At 36.2% G+C, this 24,275-nt stretch overlaps 1 protein-coding gene across 1 annotated transcript in view; it reads right to left on the bottom strand.

The window, feature by feature from the left end:
* rmp24 (ribonuclease MRP subunit p24) overlaps nt 1–24,275 on the bottom strand; it is a 67,763-nt gene that overhangs the window by 34,781 nt on the left and 8,707 nt on the right. Inside the window, exons 2-3 of the mRNA XM_061930887.1 lie at nt 13,744–13,766; nt 9,056–9,276 (exon numbers count right to left, since the gene is read on the bottom strand). Coding sequence (XP_061786871.1) covers nt 9,056–9,276; nt 13,744–13,766 — 244 coding nt within the window. The remainder of the gene's footprint in view (nt 1–9,055; nt 9,277–13,743; nt 13,767–24,275) is intronic.

Genomic DNA, 24,275 nt, shown 5'->3' with positions numbered 1-24,275 from the left:
AACAACCTCAAAGTGCTACAGTGTATTAAAAAAATTTAATAAAAAAATAAAATTAAATAAAAAAAAAAGATAATAAAAAATAAATAAAAATAAAAACTAGAACAGCCAAATAGCTAAAACTAGTATGCATAAATCTAAAAAAAGGCTTTTTTTAAAAGAAGGGTTTTTAAGCTTTTTTTAAAAGCATCCACAGTCTGTGGTGCCCTCAGGTGGTCAGGGAAAGCGTTCCACAGACTGGGAGCGGCGGAGCAGAAAGCCCGGTCTCCCGATATACACTATATTGCCAAAAGTATTTGGCCACCCTTCCAAATGATGAGAATCAGGTGTCCTAATCGCATGGCCTGGCCACAGGTGTATAAAATCAAGCACTTAGGCATGGAGACTGTTTCTACAAACATTTGTGAAAGAATGGGCCGCTTTCAGTGATAAAATGGGTTATACTTCTATAGCGCTTTTCTACCTTCAAGGTACTCAAAGCGCTTTGACACTATTTCCACATTCACACACACATTCACACACCGATGGCGGGAGCTGCCATGCAAGGCCCTAACCACCACCCATCAGGAGCAAGGGTGGACTCTAGAGCAGTGGAGACGCCTTCTCTGGAGTGATGAATCAATTAAAAAGGGACAACCACAGGTAATGACTTGTTCACAGAGGTAAATGCGTGTTTGGACATGTTAGGACTGAAATGGGACAAGCTGGCAGGTGTGACAACAGATGGTTGTCCAAATCTGACAGGAAAAAATGTTGGACTTTTAAAGAGGATGCAGGATAAAATGACAGAAATTAACCCTGTGCAGAAATTGACATTTTTGCATTGTATTATACACCAGGAAGTGTTGTGTAAGACAGTGTTAAAAATAAAAGGATCAAAAGCAATCTGCTTTTGTATTAAGTTAAGTTAGGTTAAATGAAATTATTATTATTATTATTATTATTATTTATCTTACGATACATCAAAAATAATAAATATTGTCGATGTGGCCCTCCAGCAGTGCTCGGGTTGCTCATGCGGCCCCCGGTAAAAATTAATTGCCCACCCCTGTGCGAGGAGGACGAGAGAAAAACTGCGGTCAAGTGTTACGGACTGAAGGGAGGGGCGGGGGGGATTGGAAAATGAGAAAATGGCTGCTGTTGGTGAGCGAGGTCAGGAAGAGGCGTTGGCATGAATCGCTGAGTGAGGTTGACCTCACGCCATTAACGAAAGAAATGGTCCTTCCAGGAAAGGAAGCGTTTTGTCGCGGTCGGCTGATCGGTGCAACACGCGACGTCACTGCGTGAAACCTCAGTTTGCATGAAAACACACAGGAGTCTTGCTGCTGGGAAAGAATAAATTCCAGACAAGGAGGAGGAGGAGAACCTTCTCTCCTTCACTCCATGTATGGCCTCAGCCTCTGTCTGCCGTCTAACAAACCATTGAAGATAAGGTGAGCAGCAACCTTGCAGAGAAAAGATAAATGATCATGTTGATATGCACACCTTCTCACACTGACACATGCACGGCCTTCAGCTATGGCTCGCTAGTGTTTTTATGACGGACAGGGGACTCTCAACTACTACTTTCATTGCAGCCTTGTACTGAACCCGGAGGTCTTGATGATGTTTTCACTATGCACTCATTTTTTGTACGGTGGATAACAATTAGGGATGGGCACCGTTCCTGGGAATCGATATCCGTACTCATCGGTACCAATTTTTGGTACTATTGTGTGTGTAATAAATGTTAATTGTTTGATAGTAACATTTAAAAATAATCTAATTATGATAACAGTGCTGTTCGGTTGTTATACCTTGTTTTCTTATACCATCTGAGTCTCATTAACAGTAGAGTTGCACTTCCAGGACATTAGATGGCAGTACTATATAGGCTATCTATGGCATGTTGTCTAACTAGGAAGTACCTTCGTCCAGGAAGTTAAATGTGTTATGTTGTTCTCTACAAAGTGTTTGTACTGTAAGTTAGGGCTGGGCGATATATCGATATACTCGATATATCGCGGTAGAGATGCGCGGATAGGCAATTATTTCATCCGCAACTGCATCACAAAAGTCGTCACCCGTCCGCCATCCGCCCGAACTAACATTTTATCAAAACCGCACCCGCCCGCACCCATCCGTTGTTGTATATCTAATATAGACGATGCAAGGCATTAGTGAGGTTATAAAGCTTTTGCCTGTTAAAGAAAGGAGACTGATCCAATGTAGCAGAGACATTCAATGCGTGCCAAGCTGTCACGGCCCAGACGCACACCAGTGCGCAATCATCTGGGAGCCGCGCTGAGTGCATCTCCAAGCGCGCTCGCGCCACTCAAACTGCTGCAGGCAGCTGCGTTCTATCTTGTTTTAACATCCTGTGGCACTCTTCTGGGATCACGGCGGACGAAACTGCTCATGCTCAGGGTGTTTGTGGAGGTTCGGGGGTATTGCACAAATGTGATGCACCATGTTAGATGTCCCGGTTTTGTGACTGTCGTAGACATAAACAGCGTCGCAGCTCTTGCAAATCACGTAGCCAGCATTACTATCATCCTGATTTACAACCTCATAAAAACGAGTCCACGCTGAACTTTTCTGGCCTTTTTTTCCCCTGGTCTTTAGTATTCCCTTTTTTAGTTTGTCGCGTACCATGTTTGCTGCCGGCGTTGCCATCTTCTTCTTTTTTTCTTCTTCTGTTGTGGCGTGCTGCAGGTGCCTGCTCGTTTTTCATATGTGGGTAACAACATTTAACTATGTATATATATTTCCGAATTGGTTTAACTGCCACCCGCCTGAATCTATTTAAAATCTAATTTTTTTTTATTTCAACCGCCCGACCCGCGGATAATCCGCGGACTCCGCGGTTGTGTCCGCAAACCGCGCATCTCTATATCGCGGGTTTGTCTCTGTGCGATATAGAAAATAACTATATCGTGATATTGGAGTATACGTTCTGTTGCGTTTGGACCAGTTGTTCCTCCCAGGGAATTCAAGCGGCTGGTCGCTCCCAAGCTCTTTATGACAGTACAGCTGAGTACAAGAACCACCAAAGACAGAATAGGTATTTTGTAATTTTATCTCCAAAGCTTTGAAAATATAATGAGACCAGTCCAGCATAGAACATTCAATCGCGCAGCTAAGATGGTCTGATCTAAAATATGGAAACCTTCTCTTCTATAAAGTGTCTCTCCCTCCCACCCTCGTTGTCTTGTCTCTCTTTCTCGCCCAAACACATGCCCATTGTCCTCCTCAGCTGGACACAGGAACAGATAAGGAAAGGAGTATCTCTCCTCCTTACATTCCAAAGTCAAGGTTAGCACACAGTATTTGCAGACAACCAAAAGACCACAATTGGAAGAAGAACACTAGCTGTTTTGTAATATGATTATGAAAATAAAGAAGTAACACTTAATTACGGATATATGTAAATATCTGCCTCCGACAATTCTCACGCAGTTGCTTTTAGCTGCGGGCATTACACTAAAGGCTCTTCTCACTCTTTCTTGTCTCTCCTTCTCACAGAGACATAAAACAAGCGCACCTTCTTACATACGTCACATACGTATACGCCCTCGCGGAGCAGAGAGGTAGCGGCATGGGTAACGTTAGCTGTGGTGCGAGTGGTAATACGAGAGAGAGAAGTTGCGAATCCGGTAACAAATGAAGGAAGAATTAATTCCCAAGAAAAACAGCAGGGGGTCCATCATCTGCTGGTGGTTTGGCTTCAAGCGGGAAGATGTTGAACAGACAACCGTAATATGTCAAGTATGCGGCAAAAGCGTTGCTACAAAAAGTAGCACGTACTGCTAATTTGTAGAATAATTTGAAAAGTCACCCGCTAGAGAATGAAGAGTGCTTGAAACTCCGCATGTCAACATCTCCGTTCAGTGCCACACCAACAAAATGCCCAAGCAACCATTTCCACATCAACACCGTATTAAAAAAGAACAGAAGGAGATAACGTCCGCAGGAACCTACCACATAGCGAAGGTATTTGATTTCCTATTATGCAGCTCATTTTTATTTGACAGTTATTGAAATATCTTGTGTGACATCATGCACAAAAGTGCACTTTATTTGTTTTAAACTATTGTAGTGGCGTTCTGTACAAAAAGTGCACTTTAATTTAGGGTTGTTTTGATATGTCATCTTAGTGACATCATGCACAAAAGTGCACTTTATTTGTTTTTAACTATTGTAGTGGCGTTCTGTACAAAAAGTGCACTTTAATTTCGTGTTGTTTTGATATGTCGTCTTAGTGACATCATGCACAAAAGTGCACTAATAGCTTCTTTTAAAATGTCTCTGACAATCTTGCACTTTCTGTTTTGAAATGACATGAATGTTTGTGCCACTGCTTAATAACTCTTTAATAAATACACTTTTGCTAAATTGACTTAGTTGTGGTTTCCCTCTCTGCATGAAAGTTTAAAAGTAGCATATATTAATGCAGTATGAAGAAGAATGTTTTAATGTAGACACATAGAATCATCATAATGCTGTGATTATATGCATCAAGTGTTCATTCAAGGCTAAGGCCAAATATCCAGATATATATGGTGTATCGTGACATGGCCTAAAAATATCGAGATATTAAAAAAAGGCCATATCGCCCAGCCCTACTGTAAGTATTCTACTTATTACACACCAGCTGTTTGAAAGTAACTAGGGATGTGAACTGATGAGATTTTCCCCGGTTCTGATTCCACTTTCGATTCTGCATAACGGTTCAGTTCCTTGACGGTTGTAGTTTTCATTACCAAATTTGGAGGTGTCGAAATCGCCATGTAAAATCGCTAATGCTTATAGTAGTGTGGTACGCCAGCTGCACTGACGCAGACAAAAAGGCGATTCAGAGGGTCATAAACTCTGCACAAAAAAATCATCGGCAGCCCCCACCCCTCCCTGAAGGATTTACACAACTCCCGTTGCCTCAACGGAACAAAAAACATTACCAAGGACAGCACACACCCTGGCTTCCACCTGTTCGGCCTGCTACCATCGGGCAGGCGCTACAGGTGCATCAGAGCAAGAACAAACAGGCTCAGAAACAGCTTCTTTCCCAGAGCTGTCACCATCTTGAACTCAAACTCATAATAAATAATTCACCCCTATACAATATCCTACCCTAATACCCTACTGTGCAATATTACCCTTCGAGTGCAATACATCCGACACTGATTGTTATTACTCCGGTACTCTTGTTAAGTGAATCGATACCCAGTAGCACCAACGGAATTCGGTTAACAATTTTTTAAAAAATGTGTGTATTTTTCTATTACTGCTATGCTTTTATTTTGAAGCTGACTTGGTGCTGAACAGGAAGTCAGTGTGCGCATGTTTTAATGTTGTGTAATTAGACCATAGTTACGTTGCTGCTTGGAGATAATGAACAACATTACAACACACCAACAGAAATTAACTACTTTTTTTGACCATGTGTGTCGACTGAAGCGAGCACCTTTGGTAATAAGAACACGGAGGGCCATTCTTTGAGGAGTTGGTCTACATAAACAAAACATCTGCATAACAGGATTATTTCTTTCCGAAATGTGTAACTCTGACAAAAACAAATAGACACTGGTTCTCTAGGGTAGGTATTTAAATATTTAACTGGGAACTGTCAGAATAATTGTATCTAAGTTATCACAAAACTTTGTGTTGCCATGATTTCCCGGCAAGAAGACAAAAGCTGTCTTTGATCCTACCAAGAAGGCTTGTAAAACACCACTGTGTAGGATGGGAAGCAACATGAAGGTGTTCTGTTTCTTTGATGTATCGTAATCAACAGAAAGATTTTGTTTTGACCCGAGAACTACAAAGCCGAGAGAAAGCAGGATCTGCCCAAGTTCCAAGCACCTCTTTTTTTTTTAAACTCTTTTACGACCTTTTCTTTTGAACTGTTTTGTAATCAAAGGCAATGGCTATTTACGACCCCCGTCCCCTTAGAAACAGCTGTTGCCATGTAATCAGGGAAAGTCCAAATAAAAGAGGAGGCGTACAATCTTTCGGCAGAGCGTAATGACACTGTGCAAGGGTACAGATGTACACGTTTCTCCTCACTGAGCCAAATTGAATTCTGTCTCTGTTTGATTCTTTGCTTCTGGTCTTGTTTAATAGATGTCATAAGTGTTTGAACCTGACAGAACACATTACAATAAATCTGATAACAATACAAATAGCCGATAACAGACAAGATAAAATAAATGCTCCAAAGAGGCCAGATTACCTGTATTGTCCTGGAGGTGGGATAGGGTGAATAAATCCCACGCTAGTAAATGTCCCCTGAGCTAATTGTAAACAAACATGGCATCAATCATGTGGGACTTGCTATTTGCAACAAAAGTTCTGCAAAAACTCCGCGAGGATGGGGGGAAAAAAACATTGTGCTTCAACACATCAAACCTTATCGGCCACCTGGAACGCCAGCATCATTAACGACGTGTTTTGAAAGCTTACAAAGACTGCCACAAAGAAAGGTGTGCACAAACTACACTTTAATCCACATTGAAATAAATAAATATAATATTTGCACATTAGAACATGTTATATTGCATCATCATCCCATAAGTGACAGCTCGCAAGCAGGTGGATGCGGTGTCGCATACCAGGACCTTGACTTGTTGGCCCCTAAGGAGGCTAAAAATACCCGGCGAGGCGGTGATGGGGGTGGAAAGGGTGTATCGACTTACGAGGAAGTCACGTGAGGAAAATACTCGACAAACGAGCGAGGGGGAGGGATTGTGCACAGTCTTGGGGATAAGTGTCAAGAGTGTGGAAGAGACAGCAGGAGACAGGCCAGTGTCTTGGTGTATTTGCCTGTTTTTTTTAAAGCTAATTTTAGTATGGCTGTTATAGAGAGAAAAATCCATAAATTAGCTGCACCGCCTTAAAAGCCGCAGGGTTCAAAGTGTAAGAAAAAAGTAGCAATTTATAGTCCAGAATTTACGGTACTTAACTGATTTAGTCATGTGGTTAAAGGCCTACTGAAACCCACTACAACCGACCACGCAGTCTGATAGTTTATATATCAATGATGAAATCTTAACATTGCAACACATGCCAATACGGCCGGGTTAGCTTACTAAAGTGCAATTTTAAATTCCGCGCGTATTATCCTGCTTAAAACGTCTCGGTATGATGACGCCTGCGCGTGACGTCACAGATTGTAGAGGACATTTTGGGACAGCATGGTGGCCAGCTATTAAGTCGTCTGTTTTCATCGCAAAATTCCACAGTATTCTGGACATCTGTGTTGGTGAATCTTTTGCAATTTGTTCAATGAACGATGGAGACAGCAAAGAAGAAAGCTGTAGGTGGGAAGCGGTGTATTGCGGTAGGTGTTGTGCCGGATAACGCACCCCCGCCGTAGAATGCACCCCCTGACTGTTGTGCCGGATAACACAGCAGGTGTTTCATTGTTTACATTCCCGAAAGATGACAGTCAAGCTTTACCATTGGCCTGTGGAGAACTGGGACAACAGAGACTCTTACCAGGAGGACTTTGAGTTGGATGCGCAGACGCGGTACCGTGAGTACGCATGCAGCTGCGGCTTCCAAACATTTGATCGCGTGCGTGCCGCTATGTGCATGTCAAGTACGTAACTTTGGGGAAATATATGTGCTGTATGAACTTTGGGGAGGTGAACGGTACTTTGGGCTGTGGGATTGAGTGTGTTGTGCAGGTGTTTGAGTTGTATTGGCGGGTTACATGGACGGGTGGGGGGAGGTGTTTGTTATGCGGGATTAATTTGTGGCATATTAAATATAAGCCTGGTTGTGTTGTGGCTTATAGAGTATATATATGTCTTGTGTTTATTTACTGTTTTAGTCATTCCCAGCTGAATATCAGGTCCCACCCGCCTCTCACACCATCTTCCCTATCTGAATCGCTCCCACTGCCCTCTAATCCTTCACTCTCACTTTCCTCATCCACAAATCTTTCATCCTCGCTCAAATTAATGGGGAAATCGTCACTTTCTCGGTTCGAATCGCTCTCGCTGCTGGTGGCCATGATTGTAAACAATGTGCGGATGTGAGAAGCTCCACAACCTGTGACGTCACGCTACTCGTCTGCTACTTCCGGTACAGGCAAGGCTTTTTTATGAGCGACCAAAAGTTGCGAACTTTATCGTCGATGTTCTCTACTAAATTCTTTCAGCAAAAATATGGCAATATCGCAAAATGATCAAGTATGGCACAGAATGGACCTGCTATCCCCGTTTAAATAAGAAAATCGCATTTCAGTAGGCCTTTAAAACGTGTTCTAAAGTGAATACCCAAACTCTACCTCCGGCGGCCCCCAGGTAGACTGAGTTTGAGACCCCTGATGTACAGCAGTGTTTTTCAATCACTGTGCCGCGGCACATGCCGTGAGATATTGTCTAGTGTGCTGTGGGAAATTATGTAATTTCACCTAATGGGGTAAAAAATATTTTTTGCAAACCAGTAATTAATGGTTTGGCAGAGTAACCGTGTAATACTCTTCCATATCAGTAGGTGGCAGCAGGTAGCTAATTGCTTTGTAGAAGTCGGGAACATGGTTTGTCGTGATCACAATATGCAGACGACAGCAGGAGGCAGCAAGCAGGTAAAAAGGTATCTAATGCTTAAACCAAAAAATAAACAAAAAGCATTGAAGCTTAAGCAAAACCAAACTAAAACTGAACTGGCTGCAAAGTACACAAAAACAGAACGCTGGACGACAGCAAAGACTTACAGCGTGTGGAGCAGACGGCGTCCACAAAGTACATCCGTACATGACAATCAACACCAAAATAAGTCATAGCGTGATGTGACAGGTCATGACAGTACATCTACTTTGAGACAAGAGCTATAGTGATGCTTGCTTGGTTATGGTTTGAATTTATATCCATTAATTGCGAGAACGACTTTTTATTGTCAATATCGGCGACTGAGCTTCATTGTTGGTTTTCTGCTGGTGGCGTGCCTAGGGATTTTTTCAATGAAAAAAAAAGTTCCTTGGCTCAGAAAAAGTTGAAAAACACTGATGTACAGTAACTAGCAAAAAATGCTACTACATTAGCAGCAGTTGAATAACTTTAGCCCAACTTACCAGCACCGAGGCCGACTTCTGGAAGCGGTTGAGCAGACGTCTATGCGCCAGGCTGAGTGTTTTCCCCCTGGCTCTCCTGCGCAGGACCCTCTGCAGCCTCACGGACGGCTGCCGCTTGGGTCGCAGCCTCACGCGGTGGTTGTCGGGCCGCCGCCACTGATAGCAGTGCTCGCACACAGCGGTCTGGTCGATTGCGGGTGGCGATACATCCTCTCCGGTCTCTGAGGGGACAGAAAGTGTGTAACGAACACCTGGTCGGAACAACGTGTTATTCCTACACAACAACTCACACCATTCTATGTTAGACGTAACTAGTTAAGCGGAAAAAGCAGTAAACAGAACACTCATTTGGCACATCAACACTGGCGCTCCAGCGCCATGTTCTGTTTACTACTGCTTTCTGAGTCAAATTCAGGGTGGTATCGGCGATGCCGATGTGATACTTTCTGCAAAATGCTCAAATTTTAAAAGTTTTGCATTTTCAAATAACATATCGTTTAAAAAAAAACAAAAAAAAAAACAAAACAGAAAAATGTAAGAAAAAAAAGAGCAAAACATTTTTATGTAATGAGAAAATTCTGGACATTTTATGCTAATAAATAATAATAAACCTAGTCACCCACAACACAAAGTTTTGTCTTTAAATATATATGATATCTGTATTTAGATTTTTTATTTTTTTTTAAACAGCAAAATACTTGATTGTTCAGTGTGCGGCCCTTGGGGAAAAAAGACACCCCTCATCTGAAATATTACAAGCTCTCAAAACAAAAATAAAATATACTTAAAATATAAAAAAAGTTCTGTTAAATTGTTTATTAAAAAAATAAAATATTACTAAATTATTAAAATATATACATAAAAATGGCAACCACCGTTAAATGTGTACCTGAACATTAAAATTGTCCTACAGGCAGAATTTTTGACTAAGTTATACAGTTACACAATCGTACTATTAATATTGTGTCACATTATACACTTTATAAAATGTTTTTCTATTCTTAAATGGGTATATAATAACAGTATAAATGTACGAAAAATGAAAACATTTTTTTAGAAATGAATAATTAATAATAACAAACTTAGTCACCTACAACACATTTTGTCTTTAAATATATAAATAATATCTATTTTAGCATTTTTTTAAAAAAATAAAAAAATCAAAATACTTGACTGTTCAGTATGCAACCCTTGGGGGAAAAAAAGTTTAGACACCCCTCATTGGAAATATTATAAGCTCTCAAAATAAAATAAAATATATCAAAATACAAACAAAATTAAGTTAAAATGTGTATTAAAATTTTTTATATTACTAACTTATGAAAAAAGATATATAAAAATGGCAACCACAATAATAAACACTGTTAAATGTGTACCTGAACATTAAAACTGTCCTACAGGTAAAATGTATGACTAGGTTATACAGTTACACAATCATATTATTAATATTGTGTCACATTATACACTTTATAAAATGTTTTTCTATTCTTAAATGGGTATATAATAACAGTATAAATGTACGAAAAATGAAAACATTTTTTTCGAAATGAATAATTAATAATAACAAACTTAGTCACCTACGACACATTTTGTCTTTAAATATATATAATATCTATTTTAGCATTTTTTTTAAATAAAAAAAAATCAAAATACTTGACTGTTCAGTATGCAATCCTTGGGGAAAAAAAAGTTTAGACACCCCTCATTGGAAATATTATAAGCTCTCAAAATAAAATAAAATATATCAAAATATAAACAAAATTAAGTTTAATTGTGTATTAAAAAATAAAAATATTACTAACTTATGAAAACAAATATACGAAAATGGCAACCACAATAATAAACACTGTTAAATGTGTACCTGAACATTAAAACTGTCCTACAGGCAGAATTATTGACTAAGTTATACAGTTACACAATCATATTATTAATATTGTGTCACATTATACACTTTAAAAAATGTTTTTCTATTCTTAAATGGGAATATAATAACAGTAAAAATGTACAAAAAATTTGCCAAAAAATTGAGAAAAGGCTTTAATATTCCAACTAATAATTAATAATAATAAAGTTAGTCACCTACAACACGTTTTTTCTTTAAATATATATAATATCTATTTTAGCATTTTTTTTTTTTAAATAAAAAAAAAATCAAAATACTTGACTGTTCAGTATGCAACCCTTGGGGGAAAAAAAGTTTAGACACCCCTCATTGGAAATATTACAAGCTCTCAAAATAAAATAAAATATACCTAAAATATAAATAAAATTAAGTTAAATTGTGTATTAAAAAATAAAATATTACTAACTTATGAAAACAAATATACGAAAATGGCAACCACAATAATAAACACTGTTAAATGTGTACCTGAACATTAAAACTGTCCTACAGGCAGAATTATTGACTAGGTTATACAGTTACACAATTGTATTATTAATATTGTGTCACGTTATACACTTAAAAAAATGTTTTCTATTCTTAAATGGGAATATAATAACAGTGAAAATGTACAAAAAATGTGCCAAAAAATTTAGAAAAAGCTTCAATATTCTAACTAATAATTAATAATAATAAAGTTAGTCCTCTACAACACGTTTTGTCTTTAAATAATATATAATATCTGTTTGAGCATTTTTTTTAATTAAAAAAGTATGTTCAGTATGCAACCCTTGGGGGGAAAAAAAGTTTAGACACTCCTCAAAATGTGTATTAACAAATTAAATATTACTAACTTATGAAAAATAATATATTAAATGGGCAACCACAATAATAAACACTGTTAAATGTGTACCTGAACATTTAAATGTTCCTACAGGCAGAATTTTTGACTAAGTTATACAGTTACACAATTGTATTATTGATATTGTGTCACGTTATAAACTTAAAAAAAAATAATTCTATTCTTAAATGGGAAAAAAACAACAGTAAAAATGTACGAAAAATTAGAAAACATTTTTAGAAAAAGCTGAAATATTCTAACTAATAATAATAAACTTAGTCACCTGCAAAACAACATTTTGTCTTTAAATATATATATAATATCTATTCTAGCATTTTTCTTTTTTAAATAAAAAAAAAAATCAAAATACTTGACTGTTCAGTATGCAACCCTTGGGGAAAAAAAGTTTAGACACCCCTCATTGGAAATATTGTAAGCTCTCAAAATAATATAAAATATACCTAAAATATAAACAAAATTAAGTTAAATTGTGTATTAAAAAATAAAATATTACTAACTTATGAAAAAATATATATAAAAATGGCAACCACAATAATAAACACTGTTAAATGTGTACCTGAACATTAAAACTGTCCTACAGGCAGAATTTTTGACTAGGTTATATAGTTACACAATCGTATTATTAATATTGTGTCACGTTATATACACTTAAAAAATATATATATTCTTAAATGGCAATATAATAACAGTAAAAATGTACGAAAAATTAGCTAAACAATTGACAAAAAGCTGAAATATTCTAACTAATAATTAATAACAATAAACTTAGTCACCTACAAAACGTTTTGTCTTTAAATATATATAATATCTGTTTTAGCATTTTTTAAATTAAAAAAATATCAAAATACTTGACTGTTCAGTATGCGGCCCTTGGGGAGAAAAGTTTAGATATCCCTCATCTGAAATATTACAAGCTCTCAAAATAAAATTAAATATACCTAAAATATAAACAAAGTTTAGTTAATTTGTTTATTAAAAAATAAAATATTACTAACTTATGAAAAATATATATATATATATATATATAAATGGCAACCACCATAATAAACACTGTTAAATGTGTACCTAAACATTAAAACTGTCCTACAGGCAGAATTATTGACTAGGTTATACAGTTACACAATCGTAATATTAATATTGTGTCACGTCATACACTTTAAAAAATGTTTTTCTATTCTTAAATGGGTATATAATAACAGTGAAAATGTACGAAAAAAGTGCCAATTTTTTTTTACAAAACTTAAATATTCTAACTAATAATTAATAATAATAAAGTTAGTCCTCTACAACACATTTTGTCTTTAAATATATATAATATCTGGGTTTTTTTAATTAAAAAAGTATCAAAATACTTGACTGTTCAGTATGCGGCTCTTGGGGAGAAAAGTTTAGATCCCCCTTATCTGAAATATTACAACCAGTCAAAATAAAAAATACCTAAAATATGAACAAAGTTTAGTGAAATGTTTATAGAAAATTAAATATTACTAACGTATGAATTAATTTGAAAAATGACAAAAACCATAATAAACATGGTTTAAATTAGTAACTGAACATTATAATTTTCGTACACGCATAATTCTTTACTCGGTTATACAGTTACACAATCATATTTTTATTCTACTGTGAAATGAGGTAAAAAAAACAACTGTAAAAATGTAAGAAAAAAAAGCAAATAAATCGATATGTAATGGGAAAAATATGAAATATTTTTGCTAATAATTAACAATTAATAAACTTAGTCACCAATAATACAAATCTGACACAATATCTGTTTTTATCTTTTTTTTTTTTTTTAATAAAAAATATAAATTTTGCCCCCGCATATTTTATATCAAAAGTATCGATATTTTCATTTGAGAATCGATATTAGGGCATAAAGTAATGGTATCGATATTTAAATATCGATCCGCACATCACTAATAAGAAAAACATCTCTTGACTTACCCATTTGCGTGAAATGCTCCGTGCTGGAGAAGAAAAGGATGAGAAAAACAAAAATTAAAAGTCACACTAATGAAACATTTTAAGCCTGATTGCACAGAAGAGTGCTATTAAAGGGGAACTATGAGGATGTTCCTCTTTTCTGAGTCGTGCTGGGCGATATGGCTGAAAACCGTATCACGATATAAGTGCTTTATATCGGTCCATAATGATAATTATTCATGTTTTTTATGACCTATGAAAAATAAGGAGCAGGAGAAAAATATATGAAATATAAACAATTTGTTGATTATAATCCCTTCAGCCATCAAGGCAGACAGGAAATGTCAACACAAGCATGGAAAACACTCAAACAACATCAACTAAATATTAAAATCACATTGAACACTTAACAATAAGACTTAAAATAAGGAATATGCCAGAAATGCTTCATAAAGTCTAAGAAAATAGTGCAAAGTGTGAAAATGTAAACAGAGAAATCTGAGAAGAACTATTTTCTGCAGGTTTAGTGCCAGGAAATTAGAGCTGTGCTCTAAAGGGTGAGCGTGCGGTCTCGATGGGGACGAGCGCCTTGCATCATTTACAGACCACATGGGTCTGACTACGGTCCCTTTAAAAAAAAAAAAATCCCTAAAAGTGCCATACTGTCCAGGTGACCTTTTCTCTTTTATCCACAATTTCTTCATGTTTACTTTCTCTTCTCACTCCATGCAAATAATTAACCGCCAGACAACCAAACTTGATAGTTGATAATACAAACCCCAAAAGCAGTGAAGTTGTCACATTCTGTAAATGGTAAATAAAAAGAGAATACAATGATTTGCGAATCATTTTCAACGTATATTCAATTGAATAGACTGCAAAGACAAGATATTTAATGTTCACACTGGAAAACATTATTTTTTGCAAATATTAGCTCATTTGGAATTTTATGCCTGCAACATGTTTCAAAAAAGCTGGCACAAGTGGCAAAAAAGACTGAGAAAGTTGAGGAATGCTCATCAAAGATTTATTTGGAACATCCCACTGGTGAACAGGCTAATTGGGAACAGGTGGGTGCCATGATTGGGTATAAAAGCAGCTTCCATGAAATGCTCAGTCATTCACAAACAAGGACGGGGCGAGGGTCACTACTTTGTCAACAAATGCCTGAGCAAATTGTCCAAGAACAACATTTCTCAAGCAGCTATTGCAAGGAATTTAGGGATTTCACCATCTACGCTCCGTAATATCATCAAAAGGTTCAGAGAATCTGGAGAAATCACTGCACGTAAGCTATGATATTACGGACCTTGGATCCCTCAGGCGGTACTGCATCAAAAAGCGACATCAGAGTGTAAAGGATATCACCACATGGGCTCAGGAACACTTCAGAAAACCACTGTCAGTAACTACAGGTAGTTGCTACATCTGTAAGTGCAAGTTAAAACTCTACTATGCAGAGCCAAAGCCATTTATCAACAACACCCGGACACGCCGCCGGCTTTGCTGGGCCCGAGCTCATCTAACATGGACCGATGCAAAGTGGAAAAGGGTTCTGTGGTCTGACAAGTCCACATTTCAATTTTTTTTTGGAAACTGTGGACGTCGTGTCCTCTGGACCAAAGAGGAAAAGAACCATCCGGATTGTTACAGGCGCAAAGTTGAAAAGCCAGCATGTGTGATGGTATGGGGGTGTATTAGTGCCTAAGGCATGGGTAACTAACACATCTGTGAAGGCACCATTAATGCTGAAAGGTACATACAGGTTTTGGAGCATCCAAGCAACGTTATCATGGACGCCCCTGCTTATTTCAGGAAAGGCCATGTAACGCAGTGGGAAAAATGCCCCTGTGTCAACATTTTTGCAATGTGTTGCTGCCATTAAATTCATGATTATTTGCAAAAAAAAATTAGTTTCTCAGTGTGAACATGAAATATCTTGTCTTTGCAGTCTATTCAATTGAATATAAGTTGAAAAGGATTTGTTGTATTCTCTTTTTATTTACCATTTACACAACGTGACAACTTCACTGCTTTTGTAGTTTGTATATATAAATACAACAGTTAACACATGTGATGAAATGAGAACAGCAGTAGATAGTTCACCACAGCAGAATGTTCCTAAATTGCTTGCTTATATGTTTTGGCACGGAGGGAATCAAGCTAAGGGTGTTTTTTACAGCAGCTCCTTAAAAAAAAAGAGCAGAGACTGAAAGTCTTGCTGGAAACCAAAAATGAACTCCCGGACATGAGAAGAATAATAAAGAAGCCAGACTATGAATCAAAGCACCGAGAATGACAGAGATCCAAGAGTCCAAAATAAACTGGGCCCGCGCCAAACAAAACATGGCGGCTACCCAAAATATCCCGACTGTCACCGCCAACTAAGCCAGCGCTAAAGTTAACCACGGCCTTCAGTCAATGGAGATTATTTTGGCGGCACGTGCAGCCGGGAGGTGTCGTTTCATCTGCCGCTGTGCCGCTGTGACGCTGCGGACGATACTCGGATTCTTGACCAGTCCGACTCACTCGCCCTTTGGTCTTGTCTGGCAGTGGCAGAATTAAATGGTCGCTTTATTTGAGAATCACAGCCGCTTGATGCACCCAACTGTATCATTGTTATTAATTGTTAGGTTTCGGTGATGATCCGGACCCCGGGATGCAAAGACAGCAGGTGAAGTGCGTGCAAAATTTTATTTTGAGAGCTTGTAATATTTCAGATGAGGGGTGTCTAAACTTTTCTCCCCAAAGGCCGCATACTGAAAAGTCAAGTATTTTGATACTTTTTTAATTAAAAAAAATGCTCAAACAGATATATATATTTAAAGACAAAACATGTTGTAGGTGACTAACTTTATTATTATTAATTGTTAGTTAGAATATTTAAGCTTTTTCTAAATTTTTTTGCAAATTCTTGGTACATTTTTACTGTTATTATATTCCCATTTAAGAATAGAAAACATTTTTTTAAAGTGTATAACGTGACACAATATTAATAATACAATTGTGTAACTGTATAACCTAGTCAATAATTCTGCCTGTAGGACAGTTTTAATGTTCAGGTACACATTTAACAGTGTTTATTATTGTGGTTGCCATTTTCGTATATTTGTTTTCATAAGTTAGTAATATTTTATTTTTTAACACAATTTAACTTAATTTTGTTTATATTTTAGGTATATTTTATTTTATTTTGAGAGCTTGTAATATTTCCGATGAGGGGTGTCTAAACTTTTTTTCCCCAAGGGTTGCATACTGAACAGTCAAGTATTTTGATATTTTATTTAAAAAATAATAATTCTAAAATAGATATTATATATATTTAAAAAAAAAAAACGTGTTGTAGGTGACTAACTTTATTATTAATAATTATTAGTTAGAATATTAAAGCCTTTTCTTAATTTTTTTGCAAATTTTTTGTAAATTTTTACTGTTATTATATTCCCATTTAAGAAAAGAAATTTTTTTTTTAAAGTGTATAATGTGACACAATATTAATAATACGATTATGTAACTGTATAACCTAGTCAATAATTCTGCCTGTAGGACGGTTTTAATGTTCAGGTACACATTTAACAGTGTTTATTATTGTGGTTGCCATTTTCGTATATTTGTTTTCATAAGTTAGTAATATTTTATTTTTTAATACACAATTTAACTTAATTTTGTTTATATTTTAGGTATATTTTATTTTATTTTGAGAGCTTGTAATATTTCAGATGAGGGGCGTCTAAACTTTTTTTCCCCAAGGGTTGCATACTGAACAGTCAAGTATTTTGATATATTTTTTTATTTAAAAAAAAAAAAAAGCTAAAATAGATATTATATATACTTAAAGACAAAACGTGTTGTAGGTGACTAACTTTATTATTATTAATTGTTAGTTAGAATATTTAAGCTTTTTCTAATTTTTTTTGCAAATTCTTGGTACATTTTTACTGTTATTATATTCCCATTTAAGAATAGAAAACATTTTTTTAAAGTGTATAACGTGACACAATATTAATAATACAATTGTGTAACTGTATAACCTAGTCAATAATTCTGCCTGTAGGACAGTTTTAATGTTCAGGTACACATTTAACAGTGTTTATTATTGTGGTTGCCATTTTCGTATATTTGTTTTCATAAGTTAGTAATATTTTATTTTTTAATACACAATTTAACTTAATTTTGTTTATATTTTATTTTATTTTGAGAGCTTGTAATATTTCCGATGAGGGGTGTCTAAACTTTTTTTCCCCAAGGGTTGCATACTGAACAGTCAAGTATTTTGATTTTTTTTTTATTTAAAAAATAATGCTAAAATAGATATTATATATATTTTAAAAAAACAAAACGTGTTGTAGGTGACTAACTTTATTATTATTAATTATTAGTTAGAATATTAAAGCTTTTTCTAAATTTTTTTGCACATTTTTCGTACATTTATACTGTTATTATATACCCATTTAAGAATAGAAAACATTTTTTTAAAGTGTATAACGTGACACAATATTAATAATATGATTGTGTAACTGTATAACCTAGTCAATAATTCTGCCTGTAGGACAGTTTTAATGTTCAGGTACACATTTAACAGTGTTTATTATTGTGGTTGCCATTTTCGTATATTTGTTTTCATAAGTTAGTAATATTTTATTTTTTAATACACAATTTAACTTAATTTTGTTTATATTTTAGGTATATTTTATTTTATTTTGAGAGCTTGTAATATTTCCGATGAGGGGTGTCTAAACTTTTTTCCCCCAAGAGTTGCATACTGAACAGTCAAATATTTTGATATTTTTTTATTAAAAAAAATATATGCTGAAATAGATATTATATATATTTAAAAAAAACAAAACGTTTTGTAGGTGACTAACTTTATTATTATTAATTATTAGTTAGAATATTAAAGCCTTTTCTCAAATTTTTTGCAAATTTTTCGTACAGTTTTACTGTTATTATATTCCCATTTAAGAATAGAAAAACATTTTATAAAGTGTATAACCTGACACAATATTAATAATACGATTGTGTAACTGTATAACCTAGTCAATAATTCTGCCTGTAGGACAGTTTTAATGTTCAGGTACACATTTAACAGTGTTTATTATTGTGGTTGCCATTTTTATATATATTTTTTCATAAGTTAGTAATATTTTATTTTTTAATAAACAATTTAAACTTTTTTTCCCCAAGCGTTGCATATTGAACAAGCAAGTATTTTGATATTTTTTTTATTTAAAAAAAAAAAGCTAAAATAGATATTATATATATTAAATATTAAATGTATTTAAGGACAAAAACAAAAGAGATTGCGCGCAGGAAGTATGGGAAAAGCCATTTTGGTGGTGCAAAATGTAATGTTTGAGTAATTTCTTGTCAAACAACAATTTTAGTCGAAGTAGCAGTCCTCATGTGATTGATGTTGTATTGCTTCCCTTCACTGCGTCTTCTGTGTCTCAGGGCGGACACTCTACTCAGTGGCCTAGTGGTTAGAGCGGGGGTAAGCAACCTGCGGTTCTAGAGTCGCATGCAGCTCTTTAGCGCCGCCCTAGTGGCTCACTGGACCTCTTTAAGAGATGTGTGAAAATGGATAAAGATGAAGAAAAAAATATATCTTTTGTTTTAATATATTTTCTGTAGGGAATGACACATGACACAAACCTTCCTAGTTGTTAGAAAACCCACTTTTTATGTTATACATGCTTCCCTGATGAGAGTATTTGGCAAGTCTTACTAATTTCAGCGATCCTTGAACTCATCGTAGTTTGCTTACATGTACAACTTTCTCCGACGCTGCCACAGAAAGACGTGTTTTATGCCACTCCTTCTTTGTCTCATTTTGTCCATCAAACATTTTATACTGTGCGTGAATGCACAAAGGTGAGCTTTGTTGATTTTATTGATTTGCTGGAGTGCTTATCAGGCATATTTGGTCAGTCCATGACTGCAAGCTAATCAATGCTAACATGCTGTTTATGCTAGTTGTATGTACATATTGCATCATCATGTTTGGGTGCCATGTTGTTCCAGACCACAGCAAACGTTACCCAGCTTGCAAAGATTGTGATAAATCCATTAGAAGAAGACAACCTGCCGTTTCCTTTAACTTGACACACACATCTATACCTTTTGGCCATTCTGAGCCAGTCATTTCCAGGAGTTATCTCATCCTGTGAGAAGCATCTGATTTACTAATGTTTTCCAATGTTGCAAAAATGTGTAGAATAAAAATTAAAATACAACATTTCTGTCAACGAAGATTTGCGTCAGCCTTTGATAGTAGGCTAATATAGCTAATATAGACACCTACATCATGTGTTGTCTTCATTACAACACTTATATAGGGCTTTTAATTTTTTTCAATTTTTTTTTTGTATTTTTGGTCCAATATGGCTCTTTCAACATTTTGGGTTGCCGACCCCTGGGTTAGAGTGTCCGCCCTGGGTTGAAACCCCGGCCGAGTCATACTAAAGACTATAAAAATGGGAGCCATTACCTCCCTGCTTGGCACTCAGCATCAAGGGTTGGAATTGGGGGTTAAATCACCAAAAATGCTTCCCGGGCGCGGCCACCGCTGCTGCCCACTGCTCCCCTCACCTCACAGGGGGTGAACAAGGGGATGGGTCAAATGCAGAGGACACATTTCACCACACCTAGTGTATGTGTGACTATCATTGGTACTTTAACTTTAGCTAAAAAACAATTGGGGGTTAAATCACCAAAAAGTATTCCCGGGCGCGGCCACCGCTGCTGCCCACTGCTCCCCTCACCTCCCAGGGGGTGAACAAGGGGATGGATCAAATGCAGAGGACACATTTCACCACACCTAGTGTGTGTGTGACTATCATTGGTACTTTAACTTTAGCTAAAAAAATACTCTTTTTGCTAAATCTCTTCCGACACTTTACATTGTATTTTTCTTTCGGTCAAAAGGTTATCCTCCAAATTGATTTCTCTTGTGATTGATGCTGTATTACTGCCTTCCCCAATGTTTAACCAAAACATTTCTCTCTCTCTCTTTCTTTCGTTGTCACTTTCTCTTGCCCTTTCTTTCTCTTCCCTGTCAGCAGTGTAGACTTGCTTCTCTGTCACCTGATGTTCTTTGAGACATACTTGCCAACCCTCCCGAATTTTCCGGGAGACTCCCGAAATTCAGCGCCTCACCCGAAAACCTCCCGGGACAAATATTCTCCTGAAAATCTCCCCATTTTCAGCCTTACCTGGAGGCCACGCCCCCTCCAGGTCCTTGCGGACCTGAGTGAGGACAGCCTTTTTTCAAGACGGGAGGACAACAGGGTGACAAGAACTAAATCATCCAGACTAGGGATAAATTGTATTATTATGTTTATCTTACCTAAAAATAAATATATTTATTAATTTAAAAAATAAATAAATGTTTACTATATTTTGCTAAAAACATCAAAATTAATTGTATTTTTGTTTGTATTTTTTCTGACTCCTTATTACATCCAGCCATAGAATTATACTTTAAAATAAACATATTTGAAATAATTAATTTTAAATCATTTAAAATGACCATATTTAATAATTAAAATAATTGCTTGTTTATCAACAACTTTAGCATTTTATTCATTACATTTTGAAGCTCTCAGAAGCCAAGTTATGTTATATTCCTTAAGATTTATTTATGCAAGTTTGAAGTATCAATTATCTAAACACAGTTTTGTTTGCATATTTTCAGGATGTCTATATATATATATATATATATATATATATATATATATATATATATATATATATATATATATATATATATAGCTAGAATTCACTGAAAGTCAAGTCTTTATTTTATATATATATATATATATATATATATATATATATATATATATGTATGAAATACTTGACTTGGTGAATTCTAGCTGTCAATATACTCCTCCCCTCTTAACCACGCCCCACCCCACCCCCGGCCACGCCCCCCACCTCCCGAAATCGGAGGTCTCAAGGTTGGCAAGTATGCTTTGAGATCTCAAATAAATCACCAAAAGACCTTCATTCAATAGGGAAACGTTCCAAAAAAAAAAAAAAGAAAGCATGCAGCACGGAAGCCAAACAAGCAAAACTGACCCAACCCTGACCCTGACATAAAAAGCCTCCTGATTGGCGACCGAACACAAGCGTGTCCTGATTGCCAATTAGGGACAGGTGAGGGAGCCAGAGCTTACACAAAAGGCAAACAGGAAGTGGGGGGAAAAAAAAACAGGAAATAATACAGAAACTAAGGCTGGGCGATAAAACGCTATCAATAGATTGTATTCACTATGTTGTCAAAGCGTTCAAGGCGGCATTTTGCCTTTCTCGAAGAAAAATGCTGAATACTTGCGTTGTTCAAGACTGCTGAACCCAGTCAAATCGAAAAAAAAAAGGATAAAGCTGTCTTCAGAGTTCTCTCGAAAGGTAATCAAGAAGGGCGGAAGAGTGTAAGATTTTATGAAAGAGGACGACAAAAGTAGCACGCACTCCAGTTTACAGTGAGCACTTTGTTTGACATACTTTTAATGGTCTTGTTTCCCACTGAAGTATTATCTTGATATTATTTGTAGTTCTCAAAACACATTTTTTGTGTTCTGTAAAAGCACCAATGCGGCGAGTCTAAATAAAAGAAAGCAAATGTGAGCAAAACCTAAAAGATTTAAAGGGGCACTGCATTTTTTTATTTTATTTTGCCTATCGTTCACAATTATTATGAGAGACGAGAAGACAAATTATAATTTTTTTTTTTTTTGCATTCTAACATAAAAATCGGCTCATTCTATGTGGCTAGCAATGCAGTTTATGGGAGCAATCCATTCTGCCTCTAAAACACTTCAAAATGTGTTGAAAAACCTTCAACGATACTTCATTTACATTTAGTAACCTGTATAATAACCAAGCTGTAGCGACATCGTTATTGTAAGAGCGAACACTGAGGAACTATTTTTCTAGCGTACTAACACATCGTATTAGCTGTAAAAGCGAGTTTCGGAAAAAGATAAGCTTGCGTTTGCGTCCACACAAAACGTGTTTGAGTTTGTAATCCACAACACTGTGATAGAACACTAATCTGTACTGAGTGAAAAATATAAACAATCATATTACAGTATCTGTAAAGTATTATTTCATGTTTTGTTTGTACACAGCTAGCCAGACTGTATTTGTTAAAACACGCATGAGGTTCTGCGTGTATCGTGATCAATATTTAAAGTGTGACTCACTCCATGGACAGTTGTCTGTTTGGTCTAGCTTGCCGGGGATGTTTTTTCCGGTTTATCTGGGTCAGCACTCCATTTATGTCGAAATATCTTTGCTCCAAGTTCCACATTTAGACAGTCAAGTCACGCCGACCTCACTCTCCTGGCTTCCATCTGCTCCAATGTCTCACTCTTCTTTTTTTTTTGCAAGATGTTCAATTGCAAATGAAACCATACCCCACCCTCTCCAAAAATAGCATGTTTAGTTTTTTGAAAATGTATACTTTAAATATATATATCTTGAAGTCGTCACCGCTATTTTTCTCCCCAGACATGGTCAAAAATAAACTACATAAACATGACATAGATTCACCCGGTCACAACATTTGTTACAGCTGCACATTTGCCGATGGATTCACAACAAAAGCTGTTTTCATAAGCATTTGTCTCTCTCGGCTGTGTTATTATGCACGTGCCAAATAGGGCTGAGCGATAAAACGATACCAATACACCGTGTATCGCGATAGACAAAGCAAAGTGGGTTGCATGAAAAAAGGCAATCGCTCTCTGGTAACCTAGCAACACAGGAAGTGATCACTGGTCAGTGGGAGGGACACCCTGGCAGGTAACAGTAACAGAGTGAGACGAGAAAGTCAAAATGAGGAAAATGTGGATAAAAGAGGGAAAGTCAACTGGACAGAGTGGTACTTTTTTGACCGTAGTCAGTCCAGTGTGGTCTGTAAATGATGCAATGCGCTCACCCTTTAGAGCACAGCTGTCTGTAACTTCCTGGCACTAAACCTGCAGAAAATTGTTCTCACTGTTTACAGTTTCACACTTTATGAAACATTTCTGACATATTCCTTATTTTTGCACCTTCATTTTAAAGAGGAACATTATCACAATTTCAGAAGGGTTAAAACCATTAAAAATCAGTTCCCAGTGGCTTATTTTATTTTTCGAAGTTTTTTTCAAAATTTTACCCATCACGCAATATCTCTAAAAAAAGCTTCAAAGTGCCTGATTTTAACCATCGTTATATACACCCGTCCATTTTCCTGTGACGTCACATAGTGAAGCCAATACAAACAAACAAGGCGCATAGAACAGCAAGCTATAGCGACATTAGCTTGGATTCAGACTCGGATTTCAGCGGCTTAAGCGAAATTGAAGAAGAAACTGAAGCTATTGAGCCATATCGGTTTGAACCGTATGCAAGCGAAAACGACGAAAACGACACGACAGCCAGCGACACGGGAGAAAGCGAGGACGAATTTGGCGATCGCCTTCCAACCAACGATTGGTATGCGTTTGTTTTTAAGTGTTGTAATGTTTTTAAGCTAAATTATTGGTAAACACAGTTTATGTATA

Source organism: Nerophis lumbriciformis, linkage group LG37 (assembly GCF_033978685.3).
Source record: "Nerophis lumbriciformis linkage group LG37, RoL_Nlum_v2.1, whole genome shotgun sequence".
Lineage (NCBI taxonomy): Eukaryota > Metazoa > Chordata > Actinopteri > Syngnathiformes > Syngnathidae > Nerophis > Nerophis lumbriciformis.
Note: the sequence above shows the minus strand (reverse complement) of the source record. Positions and strands in the feature narration are given on the sequence as shown.